Genomic DNA, 27,236 nt, shown 5'->3' with positions numbered 1-27,236 from the left:
TGTGTTTATTGATGGAGTTCCAGTTGGAATACCATGATTCAAGGAATTCTCATGTGTCTCTCTCTTTGGCTTGTCCTAGGATGGATGTGTTGTCCCAGTCAAAGTGGTGCCCTTCTTCATCTGTATGTAAGGATTCTAGTGATAGTGGGTCATGTCTTTTTGTGGCTAGTTGATGTTCATGTAACCTGGTGGCATTGCTCTTCCCTTTGTGGTTCCTCAATACTGCAGTGTGTGGTGGCTCATTGAAATGACGTCCTAATGCAGCTTCATTTGTGGGTGTTGCCATGATTGCTTCTGTAGTTCAGTATTTGGTCCGTGTGTGTTGTTTACCTGTTGACGCAGGTTTGAAATTCCCCATGGATTGTTTGCTCTGCTGTGACATCTAGTAATGGCAGTTTGTTGTTGTTCTCTTCTTTTGTGAATGTAATGCCAGTGAGGATATTATTGATAGTGTTATAGGTTTCCTCTAGTTTGTTTTGTTTGGTGATGACAAAGGTGTCATCCACGTAGCAGATCCAAAGTTTGGGTTGGATTGTTGGCAGAGCTGTTTGTTCAAGTCTCTGCATTAGTGCTTCTGCTGATATTGATGATCCCACAGGTGTTCTATTGATTTGTTTGTAGGTCTCGTCATTGAATGTGAAGTGGGTGGTAAGGCACAGATCCACTAGCTTGATGGTGTTATCTTTGCTGACGAAGTTGATGCTGTCTGGTGTTTGTGTCTTTGGTTCTTTTAGTAGTATAGTCAGTGTTTCTTTGGTCAGGTTGATTTTATTGAATGTGAACAGGGCATTATGTCAAAGGAGACCATTATTTCATTCTCTTCTTAGTGTCTTTGATGGTGTTCAGGAATTCTTACGTGAAGTGAATGGAGTGGCACGAGTCTTCTGCTAAGTGTTTCAGTCTTTGGTGTAGTTCCTTGGCTATCTGTATGTTGGTGTTCCAGGTAATGAGTTTATGGGCATGGGGAGCCTCCTAGTTTGTGTACTTCAGGTAATCCGCAGTTGGGTAGTCCGGATTACCTAAAGTTCACAAACCAGCAGGGTCCCCCATACCCATAGACTCACCACCTGAAAAAACAACGTACAGACTAACCAAGGAATTCCACGAAAGACTAAAACGCTTATTAGAAAAGTTACGCCACTCCATTCACTCCACCAGGAATTCCTGAACTCCAAATACACCAAGAGAGAAGAGGATGAAATAATAGTTCCTTTGACATAACAGCCCTGTTTGCATCCAATAACATCAACCTGGCCAAAGAAACATTGACTGATGAACAAACAGCTCTCCCAACCAACCAGCCCAAACTTCGAGTCCGTTATGTGGATGACACCTTTGTCATCACCAAACAAAACAATTTAGAGGAAACCTGCAACACCATCAATAATATTTTCACTGGCATTAAATTCACAAAAGAAAACGAGAACAATAACAAACTGTCATCCCTAAATGTCACAGCAGAGCGAACAATCAATGGGGAACTTCAAACCTATGTCTATAGAAAAACAACACACCTGGACCAAATACTGAACTACAGAAGCAATCATTCCAACACCCACAGATGAAGCTACATTAGGACATTATTTAAATGAGCCACCACACACTGCAGCACCGAGGAACTACAAACAGCAGAAGAGGAAAACCTATACAGCATATTCAAGAAGAATGGGTACCCAATAAATACAGTCTGCCAATGTCTCAGCGATAAATCCAAACAAGCAGGCACAAAGTGCCCAGAAATCCTAGCCACTTTACCCCACATCAAAGGCACCTCAGAAATGACGTCCACAGTACTCAGACCTCTTAGCATCATGGTAGGCCACAAACCTACCAACACACTTAAACAGTGGCTAATGAACTTAAAAAGACCCTATACAGACAAGCAAGACAAGTGTCATTTACAAAATACCTTGCAAGGATTGTAACGAACACTACATCGGACAAACAGGCAGAAAACTAGCCACTAGGTTACATGAACATTAACTAGCCACAAAAAGACATGACCCACTCTCACTCGTATCCTTAAATACAGACGAAGAAGGACACCACTTTGACTGGGACAACACATCCATCGTAGGACAAGCCAAACAGAGGCACACACGAGAATTCCTTGAAGCATGGCATTCCAACCAGAACTCCATCAATAAACATATTGATTTGGACTCCACCTACCATACTCTGAGAAAAAGAACCGGAAATGATATCAACCACCCAAAGAAAACTAAAGGCATAAATAGAAAGCGGGACATACCACCAGTGCTTCACTAGAGGCTCACTGATGATGTTACCTAGCATGGTGTCAAAATGTCTTAAAGCTATATCCCCTTTTGCCAGCCATCATTATCCAAGGAAAAAGGCTCTCATTGTCCACTCCATCTAATCCTCTGATCGTCTTGTATGTCTCTATTAAGTCACCACTTAACCACCTTCTCTCTAACAAAAGCAGCCTCAAGTCCCTCAGCCTTTCCACATAAGACCTTCCATCCTTACCAGGCAACATCCTGGTAAATCTCCTCTGCACCCTTGCCAATGTTTTCACATCCTTCCTATAATGTGGCAACCAGAATTTCACGCAATACTCCAAGTGCAGCTGCACCAGAGTTTTCTACAGCTGTAACATGACTTCATGGCTCCGAAACCCAATTTCTCAACCAATAAAAACTAACACACTGTATGCCTTCTTAACAGCCTTATAAATTTGGGAGGCAACTTTCAGGGATCTATGTACATGGACACAGAGAACTCTCTGCTTATCCACACTGCCAAGAATCTTACCATTAGTCCAGTGCTCTATATTCCTGTTACTCCTTCCAAAGTGAATCACCTCACACTTTTCCACATTAAACTCCATTTGCCACCTCTCAGTCCAGCTCTGCAGCTATGTCTCTCTGTAACCTGCAACATCCTTTGGCACTACCCAAACTCCACCTGTCATCTGCAAATTTACTAACCTTTCCTTCTACCCTCTTATCTAGGTCATTTATAAAAATGACAAATAGCAGTGGCCCCAAAACAGATCCTTGTGGTACACCACTAGTAACTATTGGTGCAAATGGTCTAACTGCTGCCAAAATAAGCTGTGGCTAGTCAGCAATTTCAACATAACAATACAAATGTAAGAACATAATCTTATTATGATCCAAGCTAATGATAATATTGGACAAGTCAGATCCCACAGTAAAATTTGGGTTGGTAGGTCATAATTTATATTAGATGAGAAGAGATCAGACACTAAACATATTTACAAAAGGCTGCCAATGTATTTTTAGCAAAAGAAAATCATGAACTATATGAGCACTATCAGAATAATTTCATTACAAACAACAGAAAGAAACATTCATTCATTTTATCTCAGTAATAGCGTGAGACACTCAAACCTCAGCGAGGAGTCATTCATACTGAAGCTCTTGCTCAACTAACACAGCAGTAACCAGTTTCTTTTCAGCAAATTTCTTCACATTCACAAGACACTGTTTTCTTAGTTTCTTCAAAATCTCTCCCTAAACTCTTAAAACAAACTCCTCACTCAGTTCAACAGGCTTCTAGGTAGTTTTCCCCTTTGACAACTCCACAGCTTTTGTATCTGAAGCACTCTTTTCACTGAGTTAGGAATACTCCCCAGACCTGATTACTTGGAAATTCCTAATAACTGCACCTTTATTGTTACGTCTCTTCTCTCTTAATGAATTTGCTTCTCGCTCTCTCTTCTGCTGGTTGTAAAACTCAAGTCAGTAAACAACTTAGCAATTGATTTCTCTCGGTGGCTTGTTGGTTATTAGCTAAAACCATATGACTTTATGTAAATGCTGTTTTTAACTCAATTTTCAAAATTACTTTCTAATTATCAGAAAAAGAACTTCACAGAACTAAAAACCAAAATCCATTTTCCTTCACTTTAAAATATACATTTCCAAATAATAACGAATTATGAATCTTCATTACAATAACGAGAGATAAAAACAGGAGACGGCCATTCAGCTCTATGAGCCAACTGCACCATTCAATGAGATCATGTTGGTGTTGTACTTCAACACTTTTTACCTGGACCATCCTCATATTGTTAATATTTTGAAATATTTAAAATATTTTATATCAGATACGCTGTATCATCACATGTTCTACCACCCAAACTCATTACCTTGCATTCCAAGGAAGAACATTTGCTTTATAGCCAGAGTTAAAAAGATACACATCTTGCACCCAACTCCACATTGCTCCCAGACTATGATGAAAGAAGCAGAGGAAATCAGAAAAAACTGTGTTGCTTATGTCATCAGGGCTTTCACTGCTCTTTTAAAGTTATGATGAACCTTAGTCCCCCTGGTACAACGTACATATCAATCACAATTGAAATGCTCTCAGACTGCCAAGTACCTGTCCATAAATGAGAATGGGAATCATTTGACTACACATGCTCCAAATACACGCACAGAAGATATTAGACCTTGACCTTAGGGGAATGGTCAAAAATAAATGGCAAGTTCAAATTCCAAACACAGAAATTGCTGGAAAATCTCAGCCGGTCTGGCAATATTTATGGAAAGAAATCCAAATTAACATTTTGGGTCTCATGACCCTTCTTCAGAACTAGACCTGAAACCTAACCAGTAACCAGAGGAAATAAAGGCATATTTTGTCAGAGGTTTTAGTCTGGCACTCCTTACATCAATTCTTAACAATACCAATAAAGAAAACCAACATTTATGCTGCATAAGACTGCTAATTAGTTGAAAGTGCACTCTGATTCATAGAGGGAGTGCTATGGAAAATGCAGTAGTTATTGGTGACTGACTGATAACTGCCAGGTTTTGTTCCAATTTTAAAGCAGGTGGGCTCACATTGATTGGTTAGGACATTAGTCAGAGAAATAAACCAGTAAATGGCTGTGATCTATTACGTTGACTTGAAACTGCATATGTCCTTTCTGTCTGCAAAGAAGTGCCCAGTCTATTAATGTATGTATCTTATAGTATATGCAAGTGCTTAATCTGCAAGACCAACCAACAATCCAAAATTACGGTCAGTGAAATTCTTTGCATACTCTGGTTTATCCAGCAAATATTGTCCGATTGCAGAATCACACCTAACATTGCTCACTGTGTTGAATGCTTTGCACAATCAGGCTAGCTGATATGGTTTAGAAATCTATTTCTTTCTTGTGGTAGTTACTTCACCTCCACCGCATTCTGTAGTAGAAAATTCCACATATTCACCACTCTTTGAATGAAGAAACTTCTTATCTCAATCCAAGTTTCTTGAAACTGTGACCATAGGTTCTGGATCATGACAGACAGGGGAAAACGTCATTCCTGAATTCAGTCCATCTAGAATTGCCAAAATATTTAATGAGATTCTCTCTCATTCATGTAAACTCCAGTGAAAACAAGCCAAGTTGCCCTAATCTTTCTTCATATGACAAACCTGCCACCCCAGGAATCAGTCTGTTGAACCTTCACTTCACATCCTCTGCAGCAAGTATGAGATCTATGCAGCAATTACTTTTGTGCTGAACCTCTCTAGCAAAGAAGGCCAACATATCATTTCACTTAATTGTTTGCTTCACTTCTAGGCTTGTTTTTAACCCGTGCACAAAAACACCAGAGTCCCTTTGTACATCAGCCTTTTCCAATATATTATATTTCAATAATAAGATATATTGTAAGGACTAGATCTTTATATTTTTCTGCATCACTGATGACAATTGAAATGGGAATAGGACTGTTCTGAAAACCAAGCGTTTTGTAAAGACCTACTGCTCTTTTTGAAAAGCATATTACTGATTCCTGATGAAGGGCTTATGCCCAAAACGTCAATTCTCCTGCTCATCGGATGTTGCCTGACCTGTTGTGCTTTTCCAGCACCACACTCTCAGCTACTGATTACTAAGCACTGTTTACGTTGTTATTTATTCAACCAGGCCAGACAGAGAAAAGCCAAAACCAAAATTCCACAGAATCCTTACAGTGTGAAAACAGGCCCTTTGGCACAACAGGTGCACACCAACCCTCTGAAGAGTAACCCACCCAGACTCAATCCCCTACTCTATTATCCTATATTTACCCCTAACTAATGCACCTAACCTACACCCCCCCCCACCCCCACCCCCCCTGCCCCAAACAGCACGGGCAATTTAGCACAGCCAATCCACCCTAACTTGCACATATTTGGATTGTGGGGGGAAACCGGACCGCCCAGAGGAAATCCATGCAGACACGGGGAGAATGTGCAAACTCCACACAGACAGTCAGCCAAGGCTGGAATCAAACCCGGGTCCCCATGCTGCAGGACTGCAGATGCTGTAAATGAAAGACAAAAATAGAAATTACTGGAAAAGCTCAGCAGGTCTGGCATCATTTGTTAACGCTTCGGGTCAAATGACCTTCCTCAAAACCAGTTGGACCCACAATAATAAGAATTAAGAGCAGTAGAAAATGGGTAGGCTCTATTGATGCTATCCATATAACATGATAATGTGTCGAGGAATATCGGAGAATGGGTGACAGTGTTAAAAGCAATCCATGTCACAACGGGATAAAAGCAAATTACTGCAGATGCTGGAATCTGAAAACAAAAAGAGAAAATGCTAGAAAATCTCAGCAGAGTTGATGTTTTTAGTCTAACTGACCCTTTGTCAAAGCTTTACCAAAGGGTCAGTTAGACTCAAAACATCAGCTCTTTTCTCTCCTTACAGATGCTGCCAGACCTGCTGAGATTTTCCACATTTTCTCTTTTTGTTTCCATGTCACAACAGGACCAGATTTGGCGTGGTTAAAAAGCATGGAAGATGGAATAGGATTCCAAAGTTTTTGAAATCAGTGTTGCATCCTAGGGGCTGCAGGGACCCCAAGCTGAAAATGAGATGGTGTTCTTACAGCTTGCACAGAGCACTACAGCAAACCTACAACAGAAACTGCCTGCACCCGTAATCTCATTAACATACCACTCTCACATCTCTCTCTTTGGATTCCATCTACAACTCCCCATAATTGTGGCTTCAGCTTAAATATCACGTTTTCCTAACTGCTAACAGTTCTGAGGCAGAGTCACCAGATTCAAAACGCTAACGCTGCTTTCTTCCCACAGAAACTACCAGACCTGCTGAGTATCTCCAGCAATTTCTGTTTTTGTTTCAGGTTTCCAGCATCCACAGTTCCTTGCTTTATTTTAGTGTACAAAATGACATGTTAACAATTGCTCACTATGCCACAGTCCAATGACAAAGACTTTCCACTTGTGAAAAATCTATGATTGGCTCCCAAGGAGCTGAATAGCTTCTTGGTGTGAAAGTTTGGTTCGAAGTCATTAGTCCTCTGGAAAGGGATGCTACTGTCCTTTCCTTTGAAGTATAAAATGCCTCAGTTGGAAGAAAGCCAGTTTTCTTTTCCCCCATTTGTTGCTATAAGCTATGGCTTTTAGCCAACAGGTCACATACTTGATAAGTTGTGAACTAGTCACCCTCTTCCTCCTGCAAGCAAGAGAAATTACGCGAAGAAAGAAGATCAAGGAACAGGAAGTCCTAACAAGCCAAAAGGATCAATTCAGCAAACCCTAGGGGCAGGGATCATTGAAAGGCCTTGAATCTTTCCCTTCACCCATAACACACTGTTCTGTGTCTGTGTGTGTGTGCAGGGCAAGTTTTATAAGGTGATTAGTTTTAACATGTAGCAATCTGTATATTTGGAGATGATATTAAGTTAGAGAAAGTAGTGAATTGTGAAAATGACACTAACTTCAGAAGGACAGTGACTAGTTGGTCAAATGGTGAGATATCTGGCAAATGAGTTTTAATGCAGAGAAATGTGAGGTAATGCATTTTGGAAGAAGAAATACAGAGAGACAATACAGGGTCAATGGTACAAATTGGAGAGGAGTACAGGAGCAGAGGGACCTCTGAAGGTGCATTATTCTCTGAAGGTGGTCAGGCAAATTGAAACAGTAAAGAAGGTTTATGGGATTCTTGAGTTTCTAAATAGAGGAAGAGTATAAAAGCAACGAAGCGATGCTCCACCTCTACAATTATTGGTCAGGTCACATTTGGAGTAGTGTGTTCAAAGCTGGCCACTTCATTTAAGGAAGGATGTTAAAGCTCTGGAGAGGGACTCAGCAAGATGGTGGCGAATCTGTAGAACTGCTGTGGACAGCTCTGCCTAACAGCGAAGGCATACTGGTGTTTTTTTGCCATCCCTGGCCAACTTATGTGGTGGAATTATTAGTTTAAAACCTTACAGAACACATATTTGTTAATATTTGGGAATGGGAGGGATGCCAAAGGGAAAAGGAGCAAACAAACAGCAGCAGGGAGGACACTCCCCTGCAGCATCTACAACACCAGAGACTGCAGCAGCAGCAGCCTCTCCTGAATCCCCCAGGCACCTGACAGACTCACAGGAATTGGCTGCAGCGATGGAGAGACTTATCTTAAAAGTTGGGGCTGCGATTGAGCAGATCCGTGGGGAGATTCGTGCCCAGGTCCAACCTATTGCATCCATGATGCAGACGCATGAGCAGGAGATCCAGGGCCTCGGGGAGAGGCTGGAGGAGGTGGAGGGTCAAACTAAGGCCTCAGAAGCTGCGATGGAATCCTCATTCAGTCGGATCAGGTACTGGAGCGAGAGGTGCAGGCTTTGCAAGACCATAATGGGCGGCACGGTGGCACAGTGGTTAGCACTGCTGCCTCACAGCGCCTGAGACCCGGGTTCAATTCCCAACTCAGGCGACTGACTGTGTGGAGTTTGCACGTTCTCCCCGTGTCTGCGTGGGTTTCCTCCGGGTGCTCCGGTTTCCTCCCACAGTCCAAAGATGTGCGGGTCAGGTGAATTGGCCATGCTAAATTGCCCGTAGTGTTAGGTAAGGGGTAATGTAGGGGTATGGGTGGGTTTCGCTTCGGCGGGTCGGTGTGGACTTGTTGGGCCGAAGGGCCTGTTTCCACACTGTAAGTCTAATCTAAAAAAAATAACGACGACCTCAAAAATCGAGGTCAGAGGATAAATCTCCGAACTGTCGGGCTCCCTGAAGGTGAGGAAGGTGAGCTTCTTTGAAAGCTGGCTGCCGAAGTTTTTGGGCCTTCACACCGAGTCCAGCAGGCTTCAGATTGAAAGGGCTTATTGGGTTACAGTGAGCAGGTCAGGGCCGGTGCAGCATCCCCCGCTTGGTCCTAGTGCACTTCCACTCATATAAGGACAAGCAAAAAGTCATAGAAGCTTCCAGATCTCTGGGAAAAGATCTGCAGGCACTGCTGTACAAGAGGTCAAAAATCATTTCTCTGCAGCTGTAATTCAAAAGAGGAAGTCCTTCAATGAAGTTAAAAAGAAGCTGAGGAACCTGGGCATCCAGTACTCCATGAGATACCCTGCAGTACACCACTTCAGCCATGAGGACTCAGTTTATAAATTTGACTCAGCAGATAAAGCTAAAAGCTTTGTCGACACTTTAAAATAGAACAGACTGGCCTAAAGAATACGGTTAATGTTTGTTCTCTTTTCTATCTTTTCCCATGTTTTCTCTTCCTTTTTAAAAATTCTTTTCTTTCTCCCTAATGATTTCCTTTATGGAAAGGGGGGAAAAGACCTTGGAATAAGTTGTTCCTTTTTTAATAGCTGGATTTTCTGATGGGAAATTTTGTGGATGTTCTTTGTTGTCTCTCCCCTTTTTTTTTGTTTCTTCTGTTTCTCTTTTAGTCACAAATAGGGGTGACATGAAACCAGGGATGGGTGGAGTGCTCATCCTGACTTTGTCTTTTTTCTGTTGATTTAAGGATCATCTCCTTATTTTTTTCCCCTGGCCTAGGGCTGTGGCACAATCTGGGTTTGAAGGAGCTGTGAAGGAGGGGATGGGTAGGGTGTGTGCCCCCTATGAGCAGGGGGAAGAGTTTTCCATTCAAGGTTTTATCGTTGGTTTTTTTGTAGTGTTTTGGTAGTAATAGTTGTTTATAGTTATGATAGAGTAGTTTTTGTATGTATAGTGCTTCGACTCTGTGAGTCTTTATTTACTTATGCTCGACGCTTTGTAAGCAGGGTTCTCCCTCCCAGGGGTTCAAGGGTCTTTGAAAGGGGATATGGCTAAGTGTCTTATTAAATGGTGCACCTGGAATATTAAGGGAAGTCACTCGCCTTTTAAAAGGAAACAAAGTGTTTTCTAGCCTTAAGAGGCAAAGGGTTGATATCGCTTTGTTGCAGGAAACCCATCTTGATGATGGGAACACTTGAAATTACAACAGGGGGGCTATGACCGGGTATTCTTTTCATCCTTTATTACTAAAAGTAGAGGGTTGGCGGTACTTATCCAGAAAAATCTTCCATTCACATAATTAGAGCAGGTGAAAGATGAGCAGGGACGGTTTGTGATACTTAAAGCCCTGATACATGGGGAGGAATATGGCATTTTAAACGTCTACTGTCCTCCGGCACATCCCCTCAAATGTTTTGATTAGTGCTTTCTCTAAGTTCAGCAGGTCTGGCAGCATCTGAAGAGAAATCAGAGTTAACATTTCAGGTCTGGTACCCTTCCTCAGACCTGCTGAGCTTTTCCAGCAATTTCTGTTTTTGTTAAATGAGGATATTTTGGTTCCATGAAGGTGTAAGGAAAGGCTGGTAGGCGTAAGGAATGCTGGATGACTAGAGAAATTGAGGATTTGATGAAGAAAAAGAAAGAAGCATATGTCAGGTATAGACAGGATGGATTGAGTGAATCCTTAGAAGAGTATAAAGGCAGTAGGAGTATATTTAAGAGGAACTCAGGAGGGCAAAAAAGGGGACATAAGATAGACAATAGACAATAGGTGCAGGAGTAGGCCATTCAGCCCTTCGACCTGCACTGCCATTCAATATGATCATGGCTGATCATTCCTAATTACTATCCTCTTCCTGCCTTATCCCCATAACCCTTGATTCCACTATCTTGGAGAGCTCTATCCAACTCTTTCTTAAATGAATTTAGAGACTGGACTTCCACTGCCCTCTGGGGCAGAGCATTCCACACAGCCACCACTCTCTGGGTGAAGAGGTTTCTTCTCATCTCTGTCCTAAATGGTCTACCCCGTATTTTTAAGCTGTGTCCTCTGGTTCGGCACTCACCCATCAGCGGAAACATGTTTCCTGCTGCCAGAGTGTCCAATCCTTTAATAATTAGATTAGATTAGATTAGATTAGATTTACAGTGTGGAAACAGGCCCTTCGGCCCAACAAGTCCACACCGACCCGCCGAAGCGAAACCCACCCATACCCCTACATTTACCCCTTACCTAACACTATGGGCAATTTAGCATGGCCAATTCACCTGACCCGCACATCTTTGGACTGTGGGAGGAAACCGGAGCACCCGGAGGAAACCCACGCTGACACGGGGAGAACGTGCAAACTCCACACAGTCAGTCGCCTGAGTTGGGAATTGAACCCGGGTCTCAGGCGCTGTGAGGCAGCAGTGCTAACCACTGTGCCACCGTGCCGCCCACATAATCTTATATGTCTCAATCAGATCCCCTCTCAGTCTTCTAAACTCAAGGGTATACAGGCCCAGTCGCTTCAGTCTTTCAGTGTAAGGTAATCCCGCCATTCCAGGAATTGACCTCGTGAACCTACGCTGCACTCCTTCAATAGCAAGAATGTCTTTCCTCAAATTTGGAGACCAGAACTGCACACAGTACTCCAGGTGTGGTTTCACCAGGGCCCTGTACAGCTGCAAAAGCACCTCTTTGCTTCTATATTCAATTCCTCTTGTTATGAAGGCCAGCATGCTATTAGCCTTCTTCACTACCTGCTGTACCTGCATGCTTGCCTTCATTGACTGGTGTACAAGAACACCCAGATCTCTCTGTACTGCCCCTTTACCTAAATTGATTCCATTGAGGTGGTAATCTGCCTTCCTGTTCTTGCCACCAAAGTGGATAACCATACATTTATCCACATTAAACTGCATCTGCCATGCGTCTGCCCACTCACCTAACTTGTCCAGGTCACCCTGTAATCTCCTAACATCCTCATCACATTTCACCCTGCCACCCAGCTTTGTATCATCAGCAAATTTGCTAATGTTATTGCTGATGCCATCTTCTATATCATTAACATATATTGTAAAAAGCTGCGGTCCCAGCACGGATCCCTGCGGTACCCCACTGGTCACTGCCTGCCATTCCGAAATGGAGCCGTTTATCAGTACCCTTTGCTTCCTGTCAGCCAACCAATTTTCAATCCAATCTAGTACTTTGCCCCCAATACCATGCGCCCTAATTTTACTCACTAACCTCCTGTGTGGGACTTTATCAAAAGCTTTCTGAAAGTCCAAGTACACTACATCTACTGGATCTCCCTCATCCATTTTCAGAGTTACATCCTCAAAAAATTCAAGAAGATTAGTCAAGCATGATTTCCCTTTCATAAATCCATGCTGACTCTGTCCTTTCCTGTTACTACTATCCAGATGTGCCGTAATTTCATCCTTTATAATAGACTCCAGCATCTTTCCCACCACTGAGGTCAGACTAAATGGTCTATAATTTCCTGCTTTCTCTCACCCACCTTTCTTAAAAAGTGGTATAACATTAGCCACCCTCCAATCCTCAGGAACCGACCCCGAATCTATCGAACTCTGGAAAATAATCACTAACGCATCTACGATTTCCCGAGCCACCTCCTTCAGTACCCTGGGATGTAGACCATCAGGCCCCGGGGACTTATCAACCTTCAGACCTAACAGTCTCTCCAACACCAAATCCTGGCAAATATAGATTCCCTTAAGTTCAAGTCCTTCAGCCACTGTTACCTCTGGGAGATTGCTTGTGTCTTCCCCAGTGAACACAGATCTGAAGGACCCATTTAATTCTTCTGCCATTTCTTTGTTCCCCGTAATATATTCCCCTGTTTCTGTCTTCAAGGGCCCAATTTTAGTCCTAACAATTTTTAGTCTTGCACATACTTAAAAAAACTTTTACTATCCTCCTTTATATTATTGGCCAGTTTACCTTCATACCTCATTTTTCCTCTGCGTATTTCCTTCTTAGTAATCCTCAGTTGTTCTTTAAAAGCTTCCCAGTCCTCAATTTTCCCATTTATCTTTGCTATTTATACTTTTTCTCTTTTAACTTTATATAAGTTTCTTAACTTCCCTCGTCAGCCACGGCCGCCCATGCTTCCTCCTGGGATCTTTCTTCCCTTTTGGAATGAACTGATCCTGCAACTTCTGCATTATACACAGAAATATCCATCATTGTTCCTCCATGGTCACCCCTGCTATGGTATTGCACCATTGAACTTTGGCCAGCTCCTCCCTCATCGCTCCATAACTCCCTTTATTCAATAGAAGTACTGTCACTTCCGACTGTACCCTCTCCCTCCCAAATTGCAGATTGAAGCTTATTGTATTATGGTCACTACTTCCCAATGGCTCCTTCACTTCGAGGTCTCTGACCAATTCTGGTTCATTACACAATACCAGATTCAGAATTGCCTTCTCCCTGGTTGGCTCCAGCACCAGCTGCTCTAAGAATCCATCTCTGAGGCACTCCACAAAATCTCCTGCTTGAGGTCCAACACCATACTGATTCTCCCAGTCTACCTGCATGTTAAAATCCCCCATAACAACTGTAGTAACATCTTTGCGATTTCAGCTCCTGATTCATCTTACATCCGACATCCAGACTACTGTTTGGGGGCCTGTAGATGACTCCCAAGAGGGTCTTTTTACCCTTAGTATTTCTCAGCTCTATCCACACTGACTCTACATCCCCTGACTCTAGGTCCCCTGCGCAAGGGACTGAATATCCTCCCTTACCAACAAGACCACCCCACCCCCTCTGCCCGTCAGTCTGTCCTTATGATAGCACGTGTAGCCTTGAATATTCATTTCCCAGGCCCTGTCCACTTGAAGCCACGTCTCAGTTATCCCCACAATATCGTATCTGCCAATTCCCAAAAGAGCCTCAAGCTCATCCATCTTATGTCTAAAGCTTCATGCATTCATATATAGTATTTTTAACTATTTTATTGTTACTGCTCTCACCCTTCCCATCAACCCCTATTTCACTCAACCTTACAGCATGATCCCTTTCCGAGTTTTCTGCCTCATTGATACAGTTGTCTTTCTTGACTTCTCTTGTTCTAACTTTCCCTTCAATTTCTTTTTTAAACATCCAGTTTGTCCCCTTTGGCAAATAGGACTAAGGAGAATCCAAAGGGTTTTTACAAATACATTAAGGACAAAAGGGTAACTAGGGAGAGGATAGGGCCCCTCAAAGTTCAGCAAGGCAGCCTTTGTGTGGAGCCGCCGAAAATGGGGAGATACTAAACAAGTATTTTGCATCAGTGTTTCTTGCGGAGAAGGATATGGGGAAACAGATGGTGACATCTTGAATATCCATATTACAGAGGAGTAAGTGCTGGATGTCTTGAAATGCATAAAGGTGGACAAATCCCCAAGACCAAGTCAGGTGGACCCTAGAACTCAGCTTTGACAAAGGGTCAGTTAGACTCAAAACATCAGCTCTTTTCTCTCCTTACAGATGCTGCCAGACCTGCTGAGATTTTCTCTTTTGGACCCTGGAACTCTACGGCAAGCTAGGAAAGTGGTTTAGGGCCCCTTGCTGAGCTATTTGTATTATTGATAATCACAGATGAGGTGTCAGAAGACTAGAGGTTGGCAAACTTGGTACCATTACTTAAGAAACATGGTAAGGACAACCCAGGGAACTATATACTGGTAAGCCTGAGGTTGGTGATGAGCAAATTGTTGGAGGGAGTCCTGAGGGACAGGATGTACATGTATTTGGAAAGGCAAGGATTGATTAGGGAGAGTCAATATGGCTTTGTGCGTGGGAAATCAAGTCTTATGAACTTGATTGAGTTTTTGAAAAAGTAACAGAGGATTGATGAGAGCAGAGTGGTGGACATGGACTTCAGTAAGGCGTTCAACAAAGTTCTCCATGGGAGACTGGTTAGCATGGTTAGATCTCATGGAATACAGGGAGAACTAGCCATTTGGATACAGAACTGGCTCAAAGGTAGAAGACAGAAGGTGACTGGAGGCCTGTGACCAGTGGAGTGCCACAATGATCAGTGCTGGGCCCTCTAATTTTTGTTATTTACATAAATGATTTGGATGCAACCATAAGAGGTACAGTTAGTAAGTTTGCAGATAACACCAAAATTGGAGGAATAGTGGACAGCGAAGAAGGTCACCTCAGATTACAATGGGATCTTGATCAGATGGGCCAATGGGCTGAGGAGTTGCAGATGGATTTTAATTTAGATAAATGCAAGGTGCTGCAGTTTGGGAAAGCAAATCTTAGCAGGATTTATACACTTACTAGTAAGGTCCTAGGGAGTGTTGCTGAACAGAGACCTTGGAGTCCAAGTTCATAGCTCCTTGAAAGTAGAGTCGCAGGTAATTAGGACAGTGAAGGTGTTTAGTATGCTTTCCTTTATTGGTCAGAGCATTGAGTGTAGGAGGTCGCAGGTCATGTTGCAGTTGTACAGGACATTGGTTAGGCCACTTTTAGAATATTGCATGCAATTCTGGTCTCCTTCCTATCAGAAGGATGTTGTGAAACTTGAAAGGGTTCAGAAAAAATTTACAAGGATGCTGTCAGGATAGAAGTTTATAAAATCATGAGGGTCATGGATAGGATAAATAGACAAAGTTTTTTTTCCCTGTGGTGGGGGAGTCCAGAACTAGAGGGCGTAGGTTTAGGATGAGAAGGGAAAGATAAATAAAGGACCTAAGGGGCAACTTTTTCACGTCGAGGGTGGTCCGTGTATGGAATGAACTGCCAGAGGATGTGATAGAGGCTGGTTCAATTGCAACTTTTAAAAGGCATCTGGATGGGAATATGAATAGGAAGGGTTGAGAGGAATATGGGCCAAGGGCTGGCAAATGGGATAGATTAGGTTGCGCTTTCTGGTCAGCATGGACAAGTTGGACTGAAGGGTCTGATTCCATGCTGTACATCTCTATGTCTCCATAACTGAGGGTCACAATTACAAGATTGTTAACAAGACAGCTAGGACTGAGAAGAGGAAAAACAGCTTTACTCATAAAATTGTAAGGATTACGAATGCACTACATGGGGGAATAGTGGAGGAAGATTCCATATGAGGTTTCAAAAGAAAGCTGGATATATATTTAAAAATTATTAATTTAGAGGGCTATACGACAGACCTAGAGAATAGAGGGGAAAGTGAGGACTGCAGATGCTGGAGATCAGAATCGAAGAGTGTGGTGCTGGAAAAGCACAGCCAGTCAGGCAGTATCCAAGAAGCAGTAGAGTCGACGTTTCAAGCATAAACTCTTCATCAGAGCTTATGCTCAAATGTTGACTCTCCTGCTCGTTGAATGCTGCCTGACTGGCTGTGCTTTTCCAGCATCACACACTTTCGAGCGCTAGAGAATGGGTCTATCTGGATCACACTTTCAGGAGCTGGTTCTAATATGATAGATTGAATGGCCTCTTTCTGTACTGTAAAATCTTTGATTCTAAGAACGGCTTATAATTGTTTACCTACAGCTAGAAACTATTTGAAATAAAAAGCAATTCTTGCTGCGTCCAAGAATCTGATCTACGCTTTCTGCCATAATAGGTCTAAAATACAGCTAAATTGGAATTCTGAGTACTATTCTAAAATCTTCACATTTTGCTGGTTGCAGAATGACGGGAAATCTTCAGACGGGAAACAGTGAGGAGGTCTAATATTTGAAATGTTACGATTTTTCAAACTGTTTCACAGAGAGATATACAGTGTTGTTTTTGCTCCGAGCAAAAAGGCATTCGGATGGGTATGTGAATAGGAAGGGTTTGGAGGGATATGGGCCGGGCGCTGGCAGGTGGATGGGTATGTGAATAGGAAGGGTTTGGAGGGATATGGGCCGGGCGCTGGTAGGTGGATGGGTATGTGAATAGGAAGGGTTTGGAGGGATATGGGCCAGGCGCTGGCAGGTGGATGGGTATGCGAATAGGAAGGGTTTGGAGGGATATGGGCCAGGCGCTGGCAGGTGGGACTAGATTGGGTTGGGATATCTGGTCGGCATGGACAGGTTGAACCAAAGGGTCTGTTTCCATGCTGAACATCTCTATGACTCTGGTTCTTACAGGATGAGAGATAGTTACTGCATCCTTTCCAACATCTTCAGCAACTGCTCACAGCTTTCATATGCACACTGAAGAAAACATTATTACGCGAGTCCAAACATCGTTGCTCTCATAAAGTCTATAAATATATACATTCCCACTGCATGCACTTAAAGACATGAATTTTAGAATTAGGTTTATTGTCATGTGTACTCAAGTTACAAAAGAACAGTACAGTGAAAAGTTTAGTGTCGCTAACTCGCAGCACCATCTTAAGTACCCAGGTACAACAAAAATAAAGAAAAATAAAGAAAAATGTTCCACTACATTATAGATAGGCAAAGTATAAGTCAGGAAATTAATAAATAAAGATAAAAAGATAGACATTACAGTCTTTCCATAAGGGCTTCACTGGTTCCCAACCAGTAGCCATCTTTGCTCAGGGTCCACTGGCAGAAGAATAAAAAGACAACAGAAAAAAAACACTAGAGAGAAAAGAATAAAGAATGGGTGGAGCAGACAAGCTCTGGTAGGAGAGAGCTGCCAACTTGGTTAGGGTAAGGTCATCATATGTTCAAACAGCCAACAAAGTCTATTATCCATATCTAAATGATATTTTACTCTTTTGTATTCAGTGAAGCTAACAATTCCTTTTTTTTAAAATTGACAGTATAAATGAAACATTGACCTTCCTTTCCTTCTTCATCCTATACCAACAACTGCCATTCTTACAGCCCTTCATCTCATATGGGTTTGTGATGATGCTGCTACTTTAACAACATAAAATAGTCCTTTATTTCCCCCCAAAGAGGTTGTAACGACCCAGGCTCTGAAAAGTCTGGGTTGATTTACTTGGGGAAGCTTTAAATTTAATGAAAGTACATTAAACTACTAGAACGAAAGGGGATTGCCCAGGTCTCCCTGGTTTGTTTTGTTTTGGTTTCAGCAGTCTGGCTGTTCGGAGCAAGCAGTCAGTCAGTTTTTGAGGCTGCTGCTCCAGGCCAAATCTCTATCTCTCCTACAGGACTTCGTGTTTGATTTTACTTTTTTTTGCCAAGGGGTGTTTATGGAACATGGAATTTGGAGGAATTTGGAACAGCATCATTAAGTTGGGATAGTTTGTTGTATTTTCAGATTCTATATTTTGTTAAGTTGTTCTATGTTCTGTTCTCTTTTTGGGGTTTGTGTTTCATTCAGTAATTTTGTAAGTAAATTCTGTTTTGTTTAAAACTAAGTGGTTGGACCAGCTGCATCTCTGCTGGAATATCCACACGACACCTGTTTAAAACAACTAGCAAAGTTCAAGTTTGGGCTAATTTCTTGAAATGATTGGAGTGCTCTGGCCTGGTTTTTGTTAATTCTAGTTCTTAAGTAATTTTGTATTAATTTCCTATTTAAATTGAAGGAAAACTGTACATAATTAATAGAAATAATTGTCAATACAATAGCCACCAAATCATATATTCCTTGAGGTTTCTGTTTGCCTTTGTATAAAATTTAAAATGTAGTCTCAGGACTTCAGAACATAATTTGAGCTCCACAGTTTTTCCACTGCTTTGTAATATTTTCCCATTTATTCATTAGTGTACAACAAATTTTGCAATGTTTATCATTGCAATTCAGGATTGGATCCCCAATTTTCCAAAAGAAAGTATTTGTAAAATAAATCCACTTGCTTGGATGAGTGCAGCTTCAATAACATTCAAAAAACTTGACACCATTCAAGGACAAAGCAGCCACCTCATTGGCACCACATCCACAATCATCAACTTCCTCTACCACCAAAGCTCAACAGCAGTATTGTGTACTATCTGCAAGGTGCACTACAGAAATTCACCAAAGATGCACTGAAATTACCATCAAAAAGGACAAGGTAGCAAACATATGGGAACATGTGAGCTCTCCTCCAAGCTACTCACAATCTTGACATGGAAATATATCACGGTTGTTTCACAGTCACTGGGTCAAAATCCTGGAATTCCCTCTATAAGAACATGGACTGCAGCAATTCAAGAAGGCAGCTCATCACCACCTTCTCAGGGGACAACTAGGGACTGGCAATAAATGTTGGTCTAGCCAGTGATGCCTGCATCCAACGAGTAAAAAGAACTATTTCCAAATATTTTGTTTATAAAGTCAATAAAACATACAAATTAAATGAAGCCAATGAAGTAACATGTAGTTAAAATGTTACTAAGTTTTCCACATGGACTGTAAATGATGAACTCATTATGGCAATTAAGTAAACTTTGGACCGAGTTTGGAAAGTTGCTAGTTACTTTCTTTTTGGGAATAACACAATACCAGTATAAAAAAATGAATGAAGGTGAGACTAGTCATCTCTACCATTAGAGAAATCTCCAAAAGGAAAGCGAAGCCAAACACAAAAGTAATATGGAGGCGAAAACACTTTATTTGCCACACGGGAACAACCAATCAATACATTGAGATACACCATTTTCATTATTTCATCATATTACAGAGGTGGCGGCGCTGAATGTCTTAAACTGCAGAAAAGTGGGCACATCCCCAGGACCTGATCAGGTGTACCCTAGAACTCTGAGGGAAGCTAGTGAAAGGATTGCTGGGCCCCTTACTGAGATATTTGTATCACTGATAGTCACAGGTGAGGTGCCAGGAGACTGGAGGTTGGCTAACGCGGTGCCACTATTTAAGAAAGATAGTAAGGAAAAGCCAGGCAACTATAGACTGGTGAGCCTGACATTGGTGGTAGGCAAATTGGAGGGAATCCTGAGGGACTCGATTTATGTGCATTTGGACAGGCAGGACTAATTAGCAATAGTTGGCCAGACTTTGTGCGTGGGCAATCATGTCTCATGAACTTGATTGCATTTTTTGGAAAAGTAATGAAAAGGATTGAGAGGTGGATGTGATCTACATGCACTTCAGTCAGGCGTTCAACAAGGTTCCTCATGGTAGACTGGTTAGCAAGGTTAGGTTGCATGGTATACAGGGAGATCTAGCTATTTGGATACAAAACTGGCTCGAAGGTAGAAGGCAGAGGGTGGTGGTGGAGGGTTATTTTTCAGACTGGAGGCCTGTAACCAGTGGAGTGCCACAAGGATCGGTGCTGGGTCCACTACTTTTTATCGCTTATATGATTTGGATGTGATCATAGGAGGAATAGTCAGTAAGCTTGCAGATAACATCAAAATTGGAGGTGTAGTGGACAGCAAAGAAGATCATCTCAGAGTACAGTGGGATCCTGATCAGACGGGCCAATGGGCTGAGGAGTGGCAGATAGAGTTTAATTTACATAAATGTGATGTGCTGCATTTTGGAAAAGCAAATTAGAACAGGACTTATACACTTCATGATAAGGTCCTGGGGAGGGTTGTTGAACAAAGAGACCTTGGAGTGAAGATTCATAGTTCCTTTAAAGTAGAGTCGCAGGTAGACAGGATAATGAGGAAGGTGTTTGTTAAGCTTTCCTTTATTGGTAAGAGCATTGAGTACAGGTGTTGGGAGGTCATGCTACAGCTCTACAAGATCTTGGTTCGGCTAATTTTGGAATATTGCATACAATTCTGGTCTCCTTCCCATAAGAAGGATGTTATGTAATTTGAAAGGGTTCAGAAAAGCTTTACAAGGATGTAACCAGGGTTGGATGATTTGAGTTACAGGGAGAGACTGAATGGGCTGGGACTGTTTTCCCTGTAGCATCAGAGGCTGGGGGAGGTGACCTCATAGAGGTTTATAAAATCATGAGGGGCATGGACAGAATAAACAGACAAGCTTTTTTTTTTCCTTGGGGTGGGGGAATCCAGACTAGAGGGCATAGATTTAGGGTGAGGGGGCAAGATATAAAAGGGATCCAAGGGGCAACCTTTTTACGTAGAGGGTGGTGCGTGTCTGGAATGAGCTGCCAGAGGAAGTGGTGGTGATACGTACAATTACAACATTTAAAAGGCATCTGAATGGGTATATGAATAGGAAGGGTTTAAGAGGGATATGGGCCAAACGCTGGCAATTGGGACTTGATTAGATTAGGATATCTGGTCGGCATTGACGAGTTGGACCAAAGGGTCTGTTTTCATATTGTACATCTCTAATGAAGCATCATAAATTGCACAGGTTACAATGCATGAACCTGATTATTACACTGTATGAAAATATGAAGCATTTCTATATGACAGAATAGCCAAAGCAAACTTTAAATTATCGAACTTACAAGACCCTTCACAGTACGTTTCCTAGAAACCTAAAGAGTAGCAGGGATGACATAGGGAAAATCTTAAATAAAAACAAAAGTTTCTGCTGTTAATGAAACATGTCTAGGCAAAAAGAGAAAAAAAAATCACTTCTGATTGTACAAGCAGAGGTACATTAGCTTACTCTAAACTCTTACCTGAGACTGCATGCTCAGATATTGCTTCTATAAAAATAGAGCTTTGTTGTGGATATTGGCTTCTTAGCCACTCACACACTTCATCCTTTGTCCATAAGGATACCGGCTTATTTTGCATTTGAGTACTTTGAACTACTCGAATCTTACATTCTTCAAGTTCAAGCTGATTCCCAGAGTAATCAAGTGGTAAAGTCTATTGTAGTGAAACAAAAGGTAAAAAATGACTAGTACATCCCACAGTAATTTTAAAAATTAACTATTAAAGCATTTAATAACTACTGCCTAATCTAAAAGACTATTCCTAAAAATGTATAATGTTAGCCATTGCATTACAATATTTATCACAAAAAAAATCAGAGAAATATATGTCAAACAAATACACAGCTTTTTGAGTCATACAGCACAGAAACAGACCCTTCGGTCCATCTCACCCACATGGACCATTTGCCAGCATTTGGCCCATTTCCCTCTAACCCCTTCCTATTCATATAACCATCTGGATGCCTTTTAAATATATCATAACTTATCAAAATCTAGCTTTACTCAACAGAAACAAATATTCTGACATTGCCTGATATAAAAAGACAAACACTTCTCTTTTACTTGTTTTTCTTCTTTTCATTCACAGGATGAGAGCATCACTGGCTAAGCCAGCATTTATGGTCCATCCCAAATTATCCAGAGCCAGTTAAGAGTCAACCATGTTCCTGTCAGTCTGGAGTCACACATAGGTCAGCACAGGTAAGGATAGCAGTTTCATTCTCTAAAATGACATTTGTGAACCAGATTTTCTTTTCCAACAATTGACAATGAATTCACAGTCATCATTAGACTCTTAATTCCAGATACTTATAGAATTCCAACTGCACCATTTGCCCTGGCAGGATCAGAATCCAGGTCCCAGAATATTACTTGGATCTCTGGATGAACAGTCCAGTGATAATGACCACTAGGCCATTTCCTCCCCTCAGAAAATTAAAAATGAAGAATTCATATTGTTCAAATACATAATATGTAAACAACAAAACTTCAAGTTAACAAACATTGAATTAGAATTGCATTACAAATGTTGCCATTTTTCAATTCATGTCACACATTTTTATGGTAATTTTTAAATTAACTACCTGAACTTAGCAACTGTTCATTTCCAAACCGTTTTTTTAAAGTGACTACACTAATTGTATGATCAAAGCCCAAACAAAGATAAATTTGCTTAACCGTGCATCTGTTTGGATTCATGAAAGCCTGTCAATCAATGCACAGAGATTGAAATGTTTCTGTCAACAATTCCCTAAAAAGATGACATTACGATTTTTATTATCAGTGATGCTCAGCAAAGGCAAAACATTTTCATTAGAAGTGGAGGAACACTAACCGGAAGCTGCTTTTAATGTGCATATTGACTGATTATATATTACCAAAGACTGACATATCGGAGGAGTCTCATTAATGAAGGTGTATAAAGCCAAATCAACTTCAAAAAGTGCAAAAAATAAGTAGAATTGGTAATTATATCATGAATTCCTGCTTCTAAAGTGCAGGGTCAATTCTTTTAAATTAAAGTCACACTGGGATTCCAATTCAGAATGTTTGTAGATACTTGGTATATTGCACTAATAATTCTGATATTCCCATATTAACAAAAATGTTTACAAAAGTCACACATTGGTTCAAAACTTTTGAAGATCAATGTGCTGAAGTTGATGCCATAAATGCAAAAAATTAGACTTACTTTTAATTTCAAAATGAGCCCAGTTGCTAAAAAGAACACCCATATGTGATCTACATTTTTCTACTTTTTACTCACCACCATCCATCCCACCCCCACCCCTTTTACCTTTGTTTCACTCCACAGAAAATGATAGATTTTAACCTGTAAAAAGGTGCAGGGGTGGGAAAAGGAGCGAATGGTAGGGTGTCCACAGCAAAAGGCAAGGAGATTTATTAAGAGCAGCTCAAGGTCACGAGTGATACAATTCTCTATTCAAATGGGAATCATTGCTCAAAAGCACTTAACGTGATCTAACTGTAATTATAAACAATCTTCTGGGAGAGCATAGCAATCCTTATTTTGGATTCCTAATATGTTCATAAAAGTGACGTACTAAATAAAAGCATAAAAATAGATTTCTTATTAGGAAAAACAAATGAAGGCAGGTTTTGTTCCTATCCCCTAACCTTTGCATTTAAAGATTTTAATGACTGTCTCGAGAAAAGGTGAGAGAAAAGGGGGAAAATAGGTGGTAAGTAGCAGTTCTTTTTTTTAAAACCTCACACCAACATTGAAATGATAGCAGCACTATTTGGGGGGTATCCTAAACTTAGCAACTATGCTAAAATAAAAACATATTATTAAAATATGTTTTAAATGGGTAACACCTGTACCTAAAACACTAATCAGTGGTTACTAACCTGCAAATTGTGATCACGATAAAGCATTGGCTTTGTTTGGTACAATTCAAAACGTGGCTCTGGGATATCTTCAGAGTCCATTATTGTATGATAAACATGTAGTTCTGAAAAAAAATGACCCAAATTATGACCCACTTAGAAACAGACTGAGATTATGCTGCAAAACACAAATTTCTATTGCAGTTTTAAAAATATAAATAGACAGATAATCCACGAAAATGTTTTTAAATCATGTTTTAACTCAGATATTTATAGGTCATTTATACAAGAAGACTTTTTTGGTGAACACACCTAATTTTATTACAGCCTGATTCTAAGACTTAGGAAGAATTTTTCTTCAAAACTGATTTGTTTTTCATTATTCAGAGTGACTGGTAATTTACTGTACAGTTCAATGAACTGTGGATCTGGAGTCACATGCAGGCCAGGCAGATTAAGGAGAAGACTGCAGATGCTGGAGATCAGAGTCAAAAAGCTCCATCACATTCCTGAAGAACTCATGCTCAACACGGTGACTCTCCTGCTCCGTGGATGCTGCCTGACCTGCTGTGCTTTTCCAGATTAAGGAGAAGGCAGATTTCTTGACTTGGTGAAGAAACAATCAAGATAGTTTTAATGGTCATCTTTACTGACTCTCTATTCCAGAATTATTTGTTGAACTTAAATTCCATCAGCTGCCAGGAACCTGTGTTCCTGGCATTTATCAGAGTGTCCAGATTACCCATCCAGGGGCTTTCCACTGTTCCACTTTATCCCCTTTCTACTGCTTTTACCTTATGCTTAACGGCCAAAAATTGCAATTTTTAAACACTTGGTTGGTTCCACTTCCTAAAATATCAAGATAATAATAAAGGTGGAAGTGTGCAAGACAATTAGTTGTGATTTGTTGGCCTAGATTTTGCTGTTAGTGAAACTTGAAGAACAATTCACAGAGATGTAGTAAACTCTGCAATGAAATTGTTACCTCTTTTGAATTCCAATTGATTGTTGCATTCTTTAATGGGGAATCACACTGTCCAGAATGAATCACTAAGAATTCTGACAGCCAGCCTAACTGAAAAGTATTTGTGAAAAAGAAGTTTAGACACATCAAAATAAAGACCCAATCAATTCATGGAATCAATAGACAAGCTGAAATATGGAATGATTTGGATGTTTAATTGGAAGCTTTCAAAACACTGCACCTTCATCAGATAGTTGTGGAGGAGTCTCAGCAACTAGCATTGCTGCCTCACAGCACCAGTGATCCAGGTTCAATTCCAGCTTCAGGCGACTGTGTGTGCGGAGTTTGCAAATTCTCCCCCTGACTGCATGCGTTTCCTCTGGGTGCTCCAGTTTCCTCCCACAATCCAAAAATGTGCAGGTTAGGTGAATTGGCCATGCTAAATTGTCCATGTGTTCAGGGATATGTAGGTTAGGTGCATTAGTTAGGTGGAATGTGAAGTAACAGGGTAGGTGAATGGGTCTGGGTGGGATCCTCTTCAGATAATTGGGCCGAAGGGCCTGTTTCCACACTGTAGGAATTTGATGATAGACTGGGCTAAGGGAGGGAAGGGAAAATGAGGAAACTGAAGAAATCCGCACTGATTCCGTGTGGTTTCAGGGGCCCAAGGCGTAAGATAAGGTGTTCTTCCTTCAGGCATCGGTGCTTAGTGTTTGGTGATGGAGAAGACTCAGGATCTGTATGTCTTTGGCAGACTGGGAGAGGGAGTTAAAGTGTTCGGCCATGGGGTGGTGGGGTTAGTTGGTGCACCCTCTTGACATGTCCATCCTCCTTCCCACCTATCTGCTCCAACCTATTACTTTCACCCCCACCTCCATTTACCTCTCGCATTTCCAGCTACCTTCTCCCCAGCCCTACCCCCTCTCCCATTTATCTTTCAGCACCCTTGGCCCACAAGTGTAATTTCTGGTGAAGAGCATATGCCCGAAACTTCGAATCTTCTGCTCCTCGGATGCTGCCTGACCTGCTGAGCTTTTCCAGCAACACGTTTTCAGCTCTGATCTCCAGCATCTGCAGACCTCAGTTTCTCCTTATGCTTGAAACAGCAACTCTCCTGGTCCTTGGATGCTGCCTGACCAGATGTGCTTTTCCAGCACCACACTGCTCGACTCTGATCTCCAGCATCTGCAGTCCTCACTTTCTCTTGATTTTCATTGTCACTAAGAGACCTAGTAATAAAGATGTGAGGGTGAGGAGTCAGATTTAAAGGTGATCACAACACAACTTGTGACAGAGCAGTAACACATTCAGGAGCTTTATGTTAATCTGTCCATGTATTAAATCCAAACGTTATGCCAGTTTTAAAGGGGGTGACAACAGGGAACACTGACTGTTGTGTTCACCATTACAGAGCTGACTTATGATTATGTTTTTAATTTCTAAACATATTAGTTTAATAAGATATTTAGAATCATAGAATCCCTATAGTGTGGAAACAGGCCATTCAGCCGACACAGATCCTCCAAAGAGTAACCCACCCAGACCCATTCTCCTACATTTACCCCTGACGAATGCACCTAACCTACACCTCCCTAAACACTATGGGCAATTTAGCACACCCAGTTCATCTAACCTGCACATATTTGGATGTGGGTGGAACCGAGGCTGAGGTCGAACTGGGGTCCCTGGTGCTGAGAGGCAGCAGTGCTAACGACTGTGCCGCCCCTATTTAAGCAATTACACAACAGCAACACCAATTCATTGATCCAGTCCATTGTAATATTCCCTTTCTGCAATTTATTTAGGAAGAGATTGTGGTTTACTGCAAATCTTTGGGAGCATTCCTTCTTGACCCACATGCTCTGTCCCATAAAAAACACCGACTATTATTTTTCCTACGAGCTTTAGTCATAAACATGTAATTCCATTTCCCTTCACATTTGCTAATGCACTCACTGTTCAATAACACTTCAAACTACCAATTATCGTCCGTTCTTTTTCTTCATTAAACTTCCTACAAAAGGCATTCTTCATCGCAAGGCAGTTAAAAAAAGAACTAATTCACTTTGTAGATATTCCTGAATAAATCCGACGGATTTATGTTCACCAAGATTTAATTATCACATCAGCAGCATTTCTAACAATGTATTTCCTCCGGTTGTTTAACGTGTAGCCTTGGAATTTAACCTCGCTGAGTGGGAAAGTCTCCGTGACACGAAAAAAGCACCGATTCTCGCAGGTAGGCCCATTTCAATAAAAATGTTGATACTTCGCTCGGACCTTTGCATTTAAACAGGAAAATTAAAACAAAGTCAATTGCTTGCGAACTGGTAGCACATTAAACTGCTACAGTTCACAGGAAATTTGACCAGTGCATCAAGTTTCATTTTCCATTGAAAATGTACAAAACAAGACTCACTCAAAGTCGAGGCGAACCTGGGATTGTACCCGGAACCTGG

At 41.4% G+C, this 27,236-nt stretch overlaps 1 protein-coding gene across 1 annotated transcript in view; it reads right to left on the bottom strand.

Moving 5' to 3' along the window:
• Positions 1–27,236, bottom strand: part of LOC132808256 (sterile alpha motif domain-containing protein 12-like) — a 40,042-nt gene extending 12,806 nt beyond the window's left edge. Inside the window, exons 1-3 of the mRNA XM_060822075.1 lie at positions 27,197–27,236; positions 23,835–23,938; positions 21,423–21,615 (exon numbers count right to left, since the gene is read on the bottom strand). Of these exons, the coding sequence (XP_060678058.1) occupies positions 21,423–21,615; positions 23,835–23,915 (274 nt within the window). The 5' untranslated portion in view covers positions 23,916–23,938; positions 27,197–27,236. The remainder of the gene's footprint in view (positions 1–21,422; positions 21,616–23,834; positions 23,939–27,196) is intronic.

Source organism: Hemiscyllium ocellatum, chromosome 3 (assembly GCF_020745735.1).
Source record: "Hemiscyllium ocellatum isolate sHemOce1 chromosome 3, sHemOce1.pat.X.cur, whole genome shotgun sequence".
NCBI lineage: Eukaryota > Metazoa > Chordata > Chondrichthyes > Orectolobiformes > Hemiscylliidae > Hemiscyllium > Hemiscyllium ocellatum.
Note: the sequence above shows the minus strand (reverse complement) of the source record. Positions and strands in the feature narration are given on the sequence as shown.